The sequence below is a fragment of the Leucoraja erinacea genome, chromosome 9 (genome assembly GCF_028641065.1).
Source record: "Leucoraja erinacea ecotype New England chromosome 9, Leri_hhj_1, whole genome shotgun sequence".
Classification (NCBI taxonomy): Eukaryota; Metazoa; Chordata; class Chondrichthyes; order Rajiformes; family Rajidae; genus Leucoraja; species Leucoraja erinaceus.
Genome location: NC_073385.1, coordinates 67,079,872 through 67,096,772, shown reverse-complemented (window position 1 = coordinate 67,096,772; position 16,901 = coordinate 67,079,872). Strand labels below are relative to the sequence as shown.

Sequence of the window (16,901 nt, the reverse complement as noted above, 5' to 3'; positions counted from 1 at the left end):
ATGCATAAAGAGAACGCGCATAGTCCTTTTCTCAGGGTAGAGGATTCTAAAACTAGAGGGCACAGACTTCAGTTAAGAGGGGAGAGATTTAAAAGGCAACCTCTTCACTGAGAGGGTAGTTTAAAAAAAAATCTGGATCGAGCTGCCAGAGGAAGTTGTAGAAGAAGATACAATTGTGACTTTTAAAGGACACTAGACCAAGTGCAGACCCGTTGGGTCTGCTCCCCCAATGGTGTGATTCCCCCAACCCAATATTCCACCATGCACCCGTCTCCTCCAATGGAACTGAAGCCGTTGCCAAATGTAAGTTTCCAGCACTCCCCTGCCTCCCTCAATTGCACCTCCCCTGCCTGCTGCAGCAGTGAAAAGTTCAGTGTTCCTGTCTTGCAATTTTGTTTCGAAGTGTGTTGGAAGCTGATAGGAAGGAGCAGCCGTCAACAAATCAAAAGGCAGGAAGGGATCCGTACTGCAGGCGGACGGTTGGATTTGAGTTTTATATATTAATAGAAATAGATAGATAGATAGATAGATAGATAGATAGATAGATAGATAGATAGATAGATAGATAGATTTGGACCAATATTTGGATAGAAAATGCACACTTCTAGATTCAAAGACAGTTTCTTCCCAGCTGTTATCAGGCAACGGAATCATCCTACCACAACCAGAGAGCAGCGCTGAACTACTATCTACCTGATTGGTGGCTCTCAGTCTTGATCGGATTTTGCTGGCTTTACCTTGCACTAAACGTTATTCCCTTATACATTGTGAATGGCTCGATTGTAATCATGTGTCGTCTTTCCGCTGACTGGTTAGCACGCAACAAAATCTTTTCACCGTGGCTCGGTACACGTGACAATAAACTAAACTGAACCGAATGGTTTAAGGGATATGGGTCAAATGCAGGAAAATTATACCAGCCCAGTATGCCTCACCTTTCACCCTGCCAGCCGTCACATACAACAAGTAATCCTCCGTCAATTTCGCCACCTCTAACGTGACCCCACCACTCGCCACATCTTCCCATCTCCCCCCATATCTGCCTTCCGCAAAGACCGCTCCCTCCGCAACTCCCTTGTCAAGTCTTCCCTACCCTCCCTACCACCCCCTCCCCGGGCACTTTCCGTTGCAACCGCAAGAGATGCAACACTTGTCCCTTCACCTCCCCCCTCGACTCCATTCAAGGACCCAAGCAGTCGTTCCAGGTGCGACAGAGGTTCACCTGTATCTCCTCCAACCTCATCTATTGCATCCGCTGCTCTAGATGTCAGCTGATCTATATCGGTGAGACCAAGCGGAGGTTGGGCGATCCGCAATAACCAACCTGACCTCCCGGTGGCTCAACACTTCAACTCCCCCTCCCATTCCCCGTCCGACCTCTCTGTCCTGGGTCTCCTCCATGGCCAGAGCGAGCAACACTGGAAATTGGAGGAACAGCACCTCATATTCCGCTTGGGGAGTCTGCATCCTGCGGGCATGAACATTGAATTCTCCCAATTTTGTTAGCCCTTGCTGTCTCCTCCCCCTTCCTCAGCCCTCAGGCTCCTCCTCCTCCTTTTTCCTTTCTTCTCCCCGCCACCCCCCATCAGTCCGAAGAAGGGTTTTGGCCCGAAACGTTGCCTATTTCCTTTGCTCCATAGATGCTGCTGCACCCGCTGAGTTTCTCCAGCTTTTTTGTGTACCTTCGATTTTCCAGCATCTGCAGTTCCTTCTTGAACACTATGCCAACTTGTTCGGCATGAACACGGTGAGCTGATGGTGTGTGTAGGAAGGAACCACAGATGCTAGTTGGCACCGAAGATAGACACAAAATGCTGGAGTAACTCAGCGGGACAGGCAGCAACCCTGGAGAGAAGGAATTCAGATTCAGATTCAGATTCAGATTCAATTTTAATTGTCATTGTCAGTGTACAGTACAGAGACAACGAAATGCATTTAGCATCTCCCTTGAAGAGCGACATAGCAAACGATTTGAATAAAAAATAAATAATAAGTGTCCGGGGGGGGGGGGGGGGGAGATGAGTACAAGACTGCTCCGAGTGAGCAGTCTTCTTGTCATGAATGGCTCCATGACAAGAAACAAACAGCAACACGAAATCATTCTCGGGTGTCTGATTCTGTGTCCTTGTGTTCCAGCGTTGGGTCTGGAGGAATGCAACCAACTAAACCTGAGTCTGGAAACAGAAATGGCCATCGAACAGCTGAAGGAACAGCATCATCAGGCAGTCCTAACTCTGAGAGCCGACATTGCAGAAAAGGCAAGTGAACTGGAAACTGAATCGCTGGTCATTGTGACCAATAGACCATAGGTGCAGGAGGAGGCCATTCGGCCCTTCGAGCCAGCACCATCATTCAATGTGATCATCATCCCCAATCAGTACCCCGTTCCTGCCTTCTCCCCATATTCCCTGACTCCGCTATTTTTTAAGAGCCCTATCTAGCTCTCTCTTGAAAGCATCCAGAGAACCGGCCTCCACAGAGGCAGAGAATTCCCACACTCACCACTCTCTGTGAGAAAAAGTGTTTCCTGATCTCCATTCTAAATGTTCCGCTTACTCCTTATTCTTGAACTGTGGCCCCTGGTTCTGGACTCCCCCAACATCGGGAACATGTTTCCTGCCTCTAGCGTGTCCAAGCCCTTAACAATCTTATATGGTTCAATGAGATTCCCTCTCATCCTTCTAAACTCCAGAGTGTACAAACCCAGCTGCTCCATTCTCCCAGCATAAGATAGTCCCGCCATCCCCGGAATTAACCTTGTAAACCTACGCTGCAAGAATGTCCTTCCTCAAATTATGGGACCAAAACTGCACACAATACTCCAGGTGTGGTCTCACTGGTGCTGTGTACAACTGCAGAAGGACCTCTTTGCTCCTATACTCGACTCCTCTTGTTATAAAGGTCAACAATCCAGAATCAGATTGGCACAATAACAAATGTCAGCAAAATTATACATCTCATCGGGTCAGATTCCTTCCTCCTTTGATATCTAGCGGTTTGGCAGGTCGATGTTAGTTTACTTAGTAACGGTTAAGATCAGTTGGTGAGGCCGCACATGGAGTATTGTGTTCAGTTTTGGTCACCCTGCTACAGTAGGATGCTTTTATGCTGGAAAGTCTGCAGAGAAGATTTCCAGTGCTATTGCCAGGTCTTGAGGACCTGTGCTATAGGGAGAGGTTGGGCAGAATAGGACTCGGAGCGCAGGAGGCTGCCGGCCGATCCTCCAGAGGTGTATAAAAATCATGAGGGGAATAGATCGGGTGGATGCACAGTGTCTTTTACCCAGAATAGGGGAATCCAGAACCAGAGGACACAGGTTTGAGATGGGAAAGATTTAATTGGCACTTGAGGGACAACTTTTTCACACAGAGGGTGATGGGTGTATGGAACGAGCTGTCAGAGGAGGTAGTTGAGGCTGGCATTATAACAATATTTTAAAATAATTTGGATGTGGATAGGAACGGTTTAGAGGGAAATGGGCGAAGTGCAGGGAGGTGGAGCTAGCTTGGTTAGCATGGATGCTTTGGGCTGAAAATGCCTGTTTCCGCGCTAGTGACTCCATTTAAGAGTTTTTCCGCAGTGCAACACATTGATGAGAATACCATCTGTTTCATTTCTGGTTCATTATTGTGCGATATTCTTCGACCCGATCTTTCTGACTCGTGCATCAGGCAGAGGTTGGGGACCTGGAGTTGGGATGGATAGGGAAGAGCTGGAAATGTGGGCGTGCGGGTGTGTGCTCTAGTGTGCGTGTGCATGCTTGTGTGTGTACGTGTTTGCGTGTGCACGTGAGTGTGTGTGCACGTGTGCATGCCTGTGTGTGTGCGTGCGTGTGTATATGCGTGCGTTTGTGCGCGTGTGTGTTCATGCGTGCGTGTGTATGTGCGCGCGTTTGTGCACGTACATGTATGTACGTGTGCATGCGTGTGCGTGCATATATGTGAGCGTGTGCGTGTGCATGCGTCCAAGTGCGCGTGTGTGTGCATGTGTGTGTGTGTGTGTGAGTGCGTGTGTGTGTTCATGCGTGTGTGTGCATGATTTTGTGTGTGCGCGTGTTAGTGCGTGTGTGCTCATGCATGTGTGATCATGTGTGTGTGCATGTATGTGCGCGCGTGTGTGTGTGTGTGCGCGTGTGTGTGCATGCATGTGCCTGTGTGTGTGTAGCGAGCATGTACCTGTTCCTGGGTCGGAATGTACAGTGTGCCAAATGTCTCTGATATTTCTCCTCTGCAGGTAAATGATCACAAGGAACAACTGAATGAGGTGAGGGTCAAATATGAAACGGAGAGAGAGGGTTCCAACCAGATGCACCAGAAGGAGATCATAGTGATGCACCAAGAGGTCACGCAACTCAAAAGCCACATCTCAGACCTTCAAGGAGAAATTGAGATCATTAAAACGTTGCAACAGTCGGCAGAACGTAAACACAGCGAGGAGCAGAAGGCGTTGCAGGACAGGTTTCACGCAGACAGAGCACAACTGGAGCAGAGGTGGAAGCAGGAGGTTGAGGAAGCTAGCCGGTCTCAGAGCACACAGAGGGAGGAGCTCCTGCAGAGGCTCAACGCCACCGAGACGCAGCTACACGTCCAAAGGAAGGAGCTGGCGGCAGGACTGGCGAAGGAGAAGGTGGAGCTGGAAGAGGCTCACTCCAGGCAGCTTGCTGACGTCACGGAGCGCTTGCAGCAAGAGAGGGATGAGCTGCAACGGGACCTCGTTCATCAGAGGCAGCTCGAGCTGCAGCAGGGCAGGTGGGAGACTGATGGTGATGGTGGTACTTTATTGCCACTTGTACCTAGCCAAGTGCAGTGAAATGATTTGTTCTTGCGTGCAGAGTACACAAAAGAGTCGCCACAAAGGCGCGGACAATGTTACTAAAAATAATCCATCCGTTCTTCACCCCACCTGTCCCGGCCCATTGGTCACCTTTAAAAAAAATAATTAACAAACAGCTTTTACTCAAAGAAACACAAATACAGAGCAGTAACAAAAATCGAGACTGCCATTTTTTTTTTCTTTTCTGGAAAGGTTTTTTTAATTAGATTTTTAAACAAATGTACAATTTACAAGGGAAGGTAGAAAGCTCGAACAATTTAGAAAACACTTAAACAAAATCATCAAATTAAAATATTACCGTTTTTATCTATAGGGTGATTTCACCAAATGTCAAATGAGCGTAGATCCCCCCTCACGTGACCAAAACTTTTAACTGGAGGACATATGTCACTTCGGTACATGTTAGTGAATGGGGAAACACGCACTTTCCCACCCGTTAAAAACATGGAAAACGGCCGATTTTGGAGCTGAAATTTTCTGTGCTAGTCGGGGTGACCGTGAAGCACAGCGACCTAAATTTTCAGGCAAAAAAAAGATAGAAAGTAAGGTAATTACAAGAGGGAACTGAAGGTAGAAAAACGGCGGAAGTGAACAGCCGACATTTGCCGTGGTGATTTACAGGTCCAAAATATCGGGAATTATCGCGTTTGCTCGCCGAATTTCATCAAAAGTAAGTTAATAATTCCTTACTTTTGATGAAATTCAGCGAGCAAATGCGATAATTCCCGATATTTTGGATCTGTAAATATCCACGGCAAATGTTTGCTGTTCACTTCGGCTGTTCACTTCCGCTGTTTTTCCACCTTCAGTTCCCTCTTGTAATTACCTTACTTTCTATCTTTTTTTTTGCCTGAAAATTTAGGTCGCTGTGCTTCACGGTCACCCCGACTAGCACAGAAAATTTCAGCTCCAATATCGTCCGTTTTCGATGTTTTTAACGGGTGGGAAAGTGCGTGTTTTCCCCATACCGAAGTGAGATATGTCCTCCAGTTAAAATTTTCGGTCACGTGAGGGGGGATCTACGCTCATTTGACCTTTGGTGAAATCACCCTATAATATATTCAACCCCCGCGGTGACCAGCGTTGACGGAAGGCCTCCACAGTCCCCGTGGACACCGCGTGTGTGTTCCCTCTCCAGGGACACGCGAGCACGGACGTAGGCCCGGAAAAGGGGCAGGCAGCCGACTCTGGCGTGACCAACGACCGCCCGCTGCCTGGACCCGCGAACGGCCATCTTGGCCAGGCCCAGGAGCAAACCGACAGGGAGATCCCACCCCACCCCCGTTCCCTCCCGACCCGCCCCACTCCCTACCAGGTGACCAAAGATCAGGAGCGGAATGTTCCTGCTCACCGGAAGTGTCCCGGCCCGCTGTAAGGTGAAAGGGCCAACATTTAAAGGAGGTGTGCGGGGATGTTTTTATTTCTACAGGGGATGATGAGTGACTGAAGCTGGAGTAACTCAGCGGGAGGGGCAGCATCTCTGGAGAGAAGGAATGGGTGACGTGTCAGGTCCGAACTCAAAAAGAGTCTGAAGAAGGGTCTCGACCCGAAACGTCACCCATTCCTTTTCTCCAGAGATGCTGCCTGACCCGCTGAGTTACTCCAGATTTTTGTGTCTCTCGGGTGAATCTGTGGATGTAGGTTGGCCTGGAGGATAGTTCTGGAGTTTTGTAGCACGGGAATCATAGAAACATACACAATAGGTGTAGGAGTAGGCCATTCGGCCCTTCCAGCCAGCACCGCCATTCAATGTGATCATGGCTGATCGTCCAAAATCAGTGCCCCGTTCCTTCTTTCTCTCCATATCCCTTGATTCAGTTAGCTCTAAGAGCTAAATCTAGCTGTCCCTTGAAAACATCCAGTGTTGAAATCCAGTGTTGAAAGCACCACTGCCCTCTGTGACAGAGAATTCCACAGATTCACAACTCTCCGGGTGAAAACGTTTTTCCGCATCTCTGTAATAAATGGCCTCCCCCTTATTCTTAAACTGTGGCCCTGGTTCTGGACTCCCCCAACATCGGGAACATTTCACCTGCCTCTAGCCTGTCCAATCCAGTAAGAATTTTATATGTTTCTATAAGAATCCCTCTCATCCTAAATTCCAGGGAATACAAGCCCAGTTGAATCCATTCTCTCAGCATATGACAGTCCCGCCATCCCGGGAATTAATCTGGTGAACCTACGCTGCACTCCCTCAATAGCAAGAATGTCCTTCCTCAGATTAGGAGACCTAGAATCAGTTCCAATGCATTAGAAACATAGAAACATAGACAATAGGTGCAGTAGGAGGCCATTCGACCTTTCGAGCCAGCACCGCCATTCATTATGACCATGGCTGATCGTCCCCTATCAATAACCCATGCCTGCCTTCTCCACATATCCCTCGATTCCACCAGCCCCTAGAACTCTATCTAACTCTCTCTTAAATCCATCCAGTGACTTGGCCTCCACTGCCCTCTGTGGCAGGGAATTCCACAAATTCACAACTCTCTGGGTGAAAAAGTTTTTCTCACCTCAGTCTTAAATGGCCTCCCCTTTATTCTAAGACTGTGGCCCCTGGTTCTGGACGCCCAACATTGGGAACATTTTTCCTGCATCTAGCTTGTCCAGTCCTTTTATAATTTTATATGTTTCTATAAGATATCCCCTCATCCTTCTAAACTCCAGTGAATACAAGCCTAGTCTTTTCAATCTTTCCTCATATGACAGTCCCGCCATCCCAGGGATCAATCTCATGAACCTACGCTGCACTGCCTCAATCACAAGGATGTCCTTCCTCAAATTAGGAGACAAACGTACCATTCCAACTGGACCATGCTGGGAAATCTGACTTTGTAGAGACAGTGAATCAAACAGTGACACTCTTTGCTTGTCCTCCTGAGGCTGATATTTTTTTTAACACTTGTCATTATTTATGGTGTAGGAAACGTGTGGAGGATGAATTCAACCGGAAGATCGCTGAGATGGAAGCCCAGTTTGCGAAGGAGCGGCAGTCGTTCCTCGTTAGGCTCGCCGCGCAAACGGGCGAAGTGGAAGAGAGACTCCAGCAGGCGGTGGCGGGCCTGGAGAGGCAGGTGCGTGAGGAGAAAGGCCAGTGGGAGTTTGAGAAGGAGGAGCTGCTGCAGGAACACGAGGAGGAAATGGAGGAGCTTCGAGCGACGCTGGCGCGGGAGAAGGCCGCGTTGGCTCAGACGCTGGCCGCGGAGCGGGAGAGGCTGGAGACGACGTGCAAAGACCAGTTCGATCAATTGGCCGTGAAACACCAGCAGCTGCAGAAGGAGACGGAGGAATTGAAAGCGGCGATGGCCGCCTCCGCTGGAAAGGAGAGTATTTTGGCAAATGAAGCCATCGCCTTGAGGGAGGAATCGCAGCCACTGGAGCGGTTAGTTGAGCCGGCGGGGGAGGAAGATCGGACCCCGGCGTGGCCCGGCGGAGCAGCGTCCGAGGGGGGAGAGACCGCGCGGAAATCGCAGGACGTCCGATTGGCGGAGAAACTTGGGGTGGCTTGTCATCGGCCGGAGATTTCACAGGAAGGATCTGGAATTACAAGGAAGGGACGTGGTTCTGAACGCTGTGGTGATGTGGATGCTGGGACGGGCAACTTGGATGAGGAGCTCCCTGATGAATCTGAGATAAACAGCAGCGGGGAGATGCCTCAGGTGGAGGGAGAACCAGTGCCTCAGACACCGATGGTGCACGGGGAAAGCGGAAAGGGAAGTACAGAGGTAAGGAGCGAGCATTTTGAGCCAGGGGTACCAACAGAGGAATTGGGGAACGAGTTGCCCGACTGCACGAGTCTACTGCAAGCGGAGGAGATGTTTGAGAGAGAGAAGGCCGAAATAACGAGGGCGAGGCTTGAACTTGAACAGAGGGTTGAGTTACTGCAGGGCAAGGTCTCCGCGCACACGGACGCAGAGGCGGAGTGGAAGCGCCACGAGGAGGATCTCCGATCGGAAAAAGCCGGGCTGAGAGAGAAGATCGAGGAACTGGAAGATAGAGTGGTGGATGCCTCCCATTTGCAGAGCACAATCGAACTGTTAAACAGTGAAAAGGTTGGCGCCTCAAGGAGGCAGCTGGAACTCCAAGAAGAGGTTGAGGAGCAGCGGGTGCGAATGGACCTCCTCACAAAGGAGAGTGAAGAGCGTCAGAAAGAGTTGGCAGAGGCGCGGTTGCGAAATGCGTGCTTGCAAGAGGATAAAGCGGCCTTGGAAGAAAAAACTCTGGCGCTCCCAACCCTTGAGATGTTCAAAAACCAGAGGGTGGAGCTGGAGAGGAGGTGCGAAGAACTTGAAGAGAAGCTGGGGGGCAAATCAAAGGCTCTCACAGATCTGGAAAGGGGGAAGGAGGAGTGCGAGAGGGAAGTGGCGAGACTGAAGGCCGTGACCGCAACTCTGGAGGGCAGGGCCCAGCGCCTGGAAGAGGAGGTAGCCTCCACTTCAGACGTCCACAAGCAAAGTTCTCAATTGCAAAGGGAGAATGCTGAATTGAGAGCCTCCGTGGCTGCACTGCAAGAGCAACTCGCTCTCCTGCCCGCTCAGACCAACAGGTAACGGCGGCTGCAGTTTTGTGTCGTTTTCTTTCAGTGAATTCTCAGTCCTTGTGATGAGCGCCTCTCGATTAAATTGCAAAATTAAACATTTCCAATGCTTTCTCCTCCCCACCATGCACGGACACAGCTGACGTCTGTGAGATGTGGTAAGCTGCACACAATAATGCCTTAAGATGCGGCGGTTTTTGTAGCTAAAATTACATTGAAATGCATTTTTGTTTCTCATAGTTTTGCCTGGGCCTCCGGGGTTTTGCATCCGTTGAATGAGCGGGGGGGGGGTGTGACTCACTTGGGCGACCTAACCCGCGAGTTCTGGCGAGTTTGCCCTCGACTCGTACTCGCAACATGGTCGACACGAGGTCGTGGGAGATCTTCGTAACTCTCCTTCATGCTCGAGAGTGGTCTCCGCGTACTCGAGGCCTCGCGGCGGTTTATCCGATATGTTGGGGAAGTCCAGAACAAGGGGTCACAGTTTAAGAATGAGGGGGAAATCTTTTAGGACCGAGATGAGAAAAACATTTTTCACACAGAGAGTGGTGAATCTGTGGAATTCTCTGCCACAGAAGGTAGTTGAGGCCAGTTCATTGGCTATATTTAAGAGGGAGTTAGATGTGGCCCTTGTGGCTAAAAGGATCATTTACATTTACAACATTTTACTAGAATGTTGCCTGGGTTTCAGCAACTAAGTTACAGAGAAAGTTTGAACAAGTTAGTGCTTTATTCGTTGGAGCGCAGAAGGTTAAGGGGGGACTTGGTAGAGATTTTTAAAATCATGAGAAGGATAGACAGAGTTGACGTGAAAAGCTTTTCCCACTGAGAGTAGGGAAGATTCAAACAAGGGGACATGACTTGAGAATTAAGGGACTGAAGTTTAGGGGTAACATGAGGGGGAACTTCTTTACTCAGAGAGTGGTGGCTGTGTGGAATGAGCTTCCAGTGAAGGTGGTGGAGGCAGGTTCGTTTTTATCATTTAAAAATAAATTGGATAGTTATATGGACGGTAAGGGAATGGAAGGTTATGGTCTGAGCGCAGGTATATGGGACTAGGGGAGAATATGTGTTCGGCACGGACTAGAAGGGTCGAGATGGCCTGTTTCCGTGCTGTAAATTGTTATATGGTTATATGGTGTTATATGGTTATAGGTACGGGATACTGAGTTGGATGATCAGCCATGATCATATTGAATGGCGGTGCAGGCTCGAAGGGCTGAATGGCCTACTCCTGCACCTATTTTCTATGTTTCTACGTTACTAAATGCCCGCGAGTAAAAAAATGGTCGCCATGGAAAAAATCGATACTTTTTTTACTCGTAGGTTTAGCCATAGCAGGTCGGCTTGTTAGTTGTAGGTAGTCGAAGGTAGTCGTAGATAGTCTTCATCATAGTCGAAGGGAGGTCGAAGGAGGTCGTCTTCACTCTCCACTATTCGGTGTCCAATTTTCCCGAAGTTAGTCGTAGCTAGTCGAAGCTGGTCTTCAACATGTCATTTTTTCAAACTCTTCTAAACTTGCCAATTAGGTCGCCCAAATGGGACAGCCCGTTCAGTTAGAGGCATGTTGTGTTGTGTTGGTAGTGATGTGCAAACCATGGCAATGCTAACGCTGCTTTAAGGTGCTTCCGTTTGCAACAGATGTAACCCTATCATTTCCAACCTGTGGTTGCCTTAAGTGAAATATTTTCGTGTAGGTAGTACCCCCATCTAGATATCAAATCATTTCATTTTGTGCCATATTATTTTTTATTTTGTTTTACACTTTTACTGATAGGACTCCCATTTTGAAATTAAAAGGCCCCTTTCAGATCTTCCAAACTTACTTGAGCACTATCTTCACAATTATTTTCCTGTAACTTTGTTCAATATTTCAAGTATGTTTGCAACGTTGGCACAAGGCATTATATTAATAATTGTTCAAACATTATGGTTAGAAAGAAACAGTTCCATGAAAATTTGAATTGGAAATTAATATGACTTTTGCAAACTGTTTGAAAAGTTGTACGCTATTGCAAAAGTTTTTTGTTTTCAATCGTAGAGTCATAGAGTGATACAGTGTGGAACTTGCCCACACCGGCCACAATGTCCCAGCTACACTAGTCCATCTGCCTGCGTTTGGCCCATATCCCTAGAAAACCTGTCCTATCCATGTACCTGTCTAACTGTTTCTTAAATGTTGGAATAGTCCCTGCCTCAACTACCTCCTCTTGTTCCATGCACCCATCACCCTTTGTGTGAAAAGGTTACCCCTCTGATTCCTATTCAATATTTTCCCCTTCACCTTAAACCTCTGGTCCTCGATTCCCCTACTCTGGACAAGAGACTCTGTGCATCTACCCGATCTCTCATGATTTTGTACATCTCTCTAAGATCATCCCTCATCTTCCTGCGCTCCAAGGAATAGAGTCCCAGCGTACTCAACCTCTCCCTATAGCTCAGACCCTCTAGCCATTCGGCCCATCAAGTCTACTCCACCATTCAACCATGGCTGATATATCTCACCATCCTAACTACGTTCTTTTGCCTTCTCCTCCAAAATATTCCAAATGGAATTTAAACTGGAGGTGGCGGAGGGTGGACTTAAGCAAAAAAGGATTCTTGGAGATTCTTGCCTTCTACCCATAACCACCGACACCCGTACTAATCAAGAATCTATCTATCTCTGCCTTAAAAATATCCATTGACTTGGCCTCCACAGCCTTCTGTGGCAATGAATTCCACAGATTCATCACCCTCTAACTAAAGAAATTCCTCCTTATCTCCTTCCTAAAGGAACGTCCTTTCATTCTGAGGCTGCGACCTCTGCTCCTAGAAACATCCTCTCCACATCCACTCTGTCCAGGCCAGCACATCAGCCAGTACATAATCCACATCCATTCATTCCCTCTATATCCATCCACTCCCTGCACTTGCAGCAGCCCATCTAAACCTCCCTTCAACATCACTATCATATCTGTCTCACCTCCACCCCCAGCAGCGCATTCCAGGCACCCACCACCCTCTGTGTGTAAAAAAATAACTGCCCCGCACATCTCCGTTAAACATTGCCCCTCTCTCCTTAAAGCTGTGCCCTCCAATATTGGATGTTTCCATCCTGGAGAAAAGGTTCTGACTGTCTATCGTATCTACGCCTCTCGTAATTTAATATTTTTGTATCAGCTCTCCCGCACAATCTGCAGTGTTCCAGTGAAAACAAACCAAGTCTGAATTTGCTTTAGTTTGAGTAACGCTTGGTGGTGCACTGTGCTATATAAAATGCAGCATCTTGTCGGGCTGGTGAATGCTGATGTCTTCTTGCACGGTTGGTGAAATGCAACATCGCATGCCTGATCCCCCTGCACACTCCTCATCACCCATTGCATGTTCTCACCCTGTCGCAAAATGAATCGGCGGAGTTGCTGCCTTACAGTGCCAGAGACCCGGGTTCGATCCTGACTACGGGTGCTGTCTGCGCAGAGTTTGCACGTTCTCCCCGTGAATGCATGGGTTTTTCTCCGAGATCTTTGTTTTCCTCCCACACTCCAAAGCCGTACAGGTTTGTAGGTGAATTGGCTTGGTATAAATGTAAATTGTCCCCAATGTGTGTAGGGCAGTGTTAGTGTGCGGGGATCGCTGGTCGGTGCGGACTCAGTGGGCCCAAGGGCTGTTTCCGTGCCGTATCTCTAAACTATGAAATCTTCTTCTTCTTGCGTGTGGCGTGCACAGCCTAAAGTTGTTGGACAACTTGTTCTATTTGATCTTCCGTTTGTGCACGTCGAGTTGATTGCATTAGTCGAAACAGGGCGGACCACGTGAAGGTTGCAATCTTCCATCCCAACTATGAAATGATAAAGTGTATTAATCTTACCTTTTCCATTTTCCCCTGAGTCTGCGTTGCCATTTACCAGTGTGTTCAACCTCTCCCTATAGCTCCGACCCTCTAGTCCTGGCAACATCCTCGTAAATCTTCTCAGTACCCTTTCCAGCTTGACAACATCTTTTCTATAACACGGTGCCCCGAACTGAACACAATCCTCTAAATGCGGCCTCACCAACGTCTTATACAACTGCAACATGACCTCCCAACTTCTATGCTCGACACCTCCCAAGTTCAATACTCAGACTAGCCTCCCATAAGAAACCTAGTTCAAGGCCTTGTGCCATTTCCCAGGACCGTGGCAGCCTTCTGGGAATATACGATTAAAATTGGATTATTGTAATATCATTTAATTTAAACCGGCAAGTTACAGAAGTTTACTTTTCTAGATATTTGACTTCCTCGCCCTTCTTTTTGCCCGCTTGTCCACTCCACACAACCGCACTGGCCGAGTAACTGCAGCCTCTCTTGTTTGACCCCTCGCAGTGAATCTGAAGCACTCGCCGATGAAAGAGACGCGCCGGAAACCCAAACGACCACACAAATGCGGGAGGAGGAAGGAGCATATCGTTCACAGATCCTAGCAATGAATGAAGCACAGCAGGAGTTAATGTAAGCTGCAGCAGAGGTTTCAGTATTGTGTTCATTATGTATCAGCATCTGTACATAGACCCGTGTGTCCATGTACCCGGGAACCTCGGTACATGTCAGACCTCTGTACATAGACCCGTGTGTCCATGTACACGGATACCTCAGTACATGTCAGACCTCTGTACATAGACCCGTGTGTCCATGTACACGGGTACCTCAGTACGTACCAGACCTCTGTACATAGACCCGTGTGTCCATGTACCCGAGTACCTCGGTACATGCCAGATCTCTGTACACAGACCCATCTGACCATGCACCCGGGAACCTCAGGATCTCACTGCCCAATTTTGGATGATGTTTTCACCTCATAGAGTAATACAGCATGGAAACAGGCCAACTTTCCCACACAGGCCAGCATGTCCCATTTACACCAGTCCCACCTGCCCGCATTTGGCCCATATCCCTAGAAAACCTGTCCTCTCCATGTACCTGCCCAAATGTTTCTTAAACGTTGGGATAGTCCCAGCCTCAACTACATCCTCCGGCAGCTTGTTCCATACACCCACCACCCTTTGTGTGTAAAAGTTACCCCTCAGATTCCTATAAAATCTTTTCCCCTTCACCTTAAACCCATGTCCTCTGGTCCTTGATTCCCCTACTCTGGGCAAGAGACCCTGTGCATCGACCCAATCTATTCCTCTCATGATGTTATACGCCTCTATAAGATCACCCCTCATCCTCCTGCGCTCCATGGAATAGAGTCCCAGCCTACTCAACCTCTCCCTATAGCTCACACCCTCTAGTCCTGGCAACATCCTCGTAAATCTTCTCTGTAGCGTTTCCAGCTTGACAACATCTTTCCTATAACACAGTTTTCTTTCCTGCAACGTGGTCCATGGACATTCACGGACTGTGTTTACTCCGGTTTAATTACATTATTACAACATATATTTCTATTTTAACCTACAGTGAATGATGTCAAATATTTTATGAATTTTATTTAACTATGATAGGAGCAGGCTGTATTTTAAGAGTGGATCTCATAGTCAAGTCAAGTCAAGTCAAGTCAAGTTTATTTGTCACATACACATACGAGATGTGCAGTGAAATGAAAGTGGCAATGCTCGCGGACTTTTGTGCAAAAAGACAAACAACAAAACAACCAAACAAACTATAAACACAATCACAACACACATATTCTTTTACATAATAAATAATGGAAGGAAAAACGTTCAGTAGAGTTAGTCCCTGGTGAGATAGGCGTTTACAGTCCGAATTGCCTCTGGGAAGAAACTCCTTCTCAACCTCTCCGTTCTCACCGCATGGCAACGGAGGCATTTGCCTGACCGTAGCAGCTGGAACAGTCCGTTGCAGGGGTGGAAGGGGTCTCCCATGATTTTATTTGCTCTGGAGTTGCACCTCCTGTTGTATAGTTCCTGCAGGGGGGTGAGTGAAGTTCCCATAGTGCGTTCGGCCGAACGCACTACTCTCTGCAGAGCCTTCTTGTCCTTGCCAGAGCAATTCCCAAACCAGATGGTAATGTTCCCGGACAAGATGCTTTCCACCGCCGCTGCGTAGAAGCACTGGAGGATCCTCGGATTTGGATTCATCCTCATAGTGGATGAATCCAAATTGATCAGTGGTATCCAAGATGAGCAACCAGAACTGATACAATGCACTGAAATCGTCTTATACGACAGCAATGTGTGTAGGAAGGAACTGCAGATGCTGGTTTAAATCGAAATGCTGGAGTAACTCAGCGGGAGAGGCCAGCATCTCTGGAGAGAAGGAATGGGTGACATTTCGGGGGAAGAAGCATCTCGACCTGAAGACTGAATATTTTTAAGGCAGATTTTTGATTAGTACGTGCGTCAGGGGTTATGGGGGGGAAGGCGGGACAAGGGGGTTAGGAGGGAGAGATAGATCAGCCATGATCTCCCTTCCCACCTTCACAGTCTGAAGAAGGGTCTCGACCTGAAACGTCACCCATCCCTTCTCTCCAGAGATGCTGCCTGTCCCGCTGAGTTACTGCAACATTTTGCTGCATCTATCTTTATCCAATGGCAACATCCTCTCGAACTCTTCCCTTGAGCACAAAACTCCCCTGAATGTGGTCGACAGCACAAGGTTGCCCCGTCCGTGGTGAGATTTCGCCCTCCGTGGCCTGGGACATGGGACATCTCTTGCAACCGGGTTGACTGTGACCAATTCCCCATCAATATGCTAGCATGCCCCGGACAGGGCAAGTCAAACTACAGTGTTACACTGTCTCAACTAACTCATTAGAGCATTAGGGGCAGCACAGTGGCGCAGCGGTAGAGCTACTGCCTCACAGCGCCAGAGACCCCGGTTCGATCCTGACTACGGGTGCTGTCTGCACGGAGTTTGTACGTTCTCCCCATGACCTGCGTGAGTTCTCCTCTCCCCAAGATCTTTGGTTTCCTCCCACGCTCCAAAGATGTACAGACGTAATTAGCTTGGTATAAGTGTAAATTGTCCCTAGTGTGTGTAGGGTAGTGTTAATGTGCGGGGGATCGCAGGCCAGTGCAGACCCTGTGGGCCGAAGGGCCTGTTTACGCGCTGTATCTCTAAACTAAACATAGAACAGTACAGCACAGGAACAGGCCCTTCGATCCACAATGACTGTGCCGAACATGATGCCGAGACCTTCTCATATGTCTGTGTAAATGATCCACCTCCCTCCAATCCCTACACATCCATTTGCCTCTCCAAAAGCCTCTTAGTATTATATCTGCCTCCACCATCGGTCTTGGCCCACACATCTCCTGTAGACCTTGCCCCTCTCATGCTACAGTTGCGCCCTCTAGTGGTGGACATTTCCACCGTGGGGTGAGAGGTCCCCCATTATTGATCAGCTAACATCACAAAGCCGCCCCCAGCTGGTGATTAGTTTTACTTTCTGCTGAACACGAAGCGTTGCCCCATGTAAATGCCCATGTGTCCGGCCTGCTCCACTCTTGAAGATGCTGGTTTAAATCGAAGGTAGACACAGAGTGCTGGAGTAACTCAGCGGGTCAGGCAGCATCTCTGGAGAACAGAGATCGTTAGTGTTTCAGCTCG

At 48.4% G+C, this 16,901-nt stretch overlaps 1 protein-coding gene across 1 annotated transcript in view; it reads left to right on the top strand.

Annotated features, from left to right (window-relative positions):
- Window positions 1-16,901, top strand: part of nin (ninein (GSK3B interacting protein)) — a 162,069-nt gene that overhangs the window by 108,032 nt on the left and 37,136 nt on the right. The window contains exons 15-18 of the mRNA XM_055641229.1: window positions 2,137-2,303; window positions 4,165-4,748; window positions 7,757-9,379; window positions 13,716-13,841. Coding sequence (XP_055497204.1) covers window positions 2,137-2,303; window positions 4,165-4,748; window positions 7,757-9,379; window positions 13,716-13,841 — 2,500 coding nt within the window. The remainder of the gene's footprint in view (window positions 1-2,136; window positions 2,304-4,164; window positions 4,749-7,756; window positions 9,380-13,715; window positions 13,842-16,901) is intronic.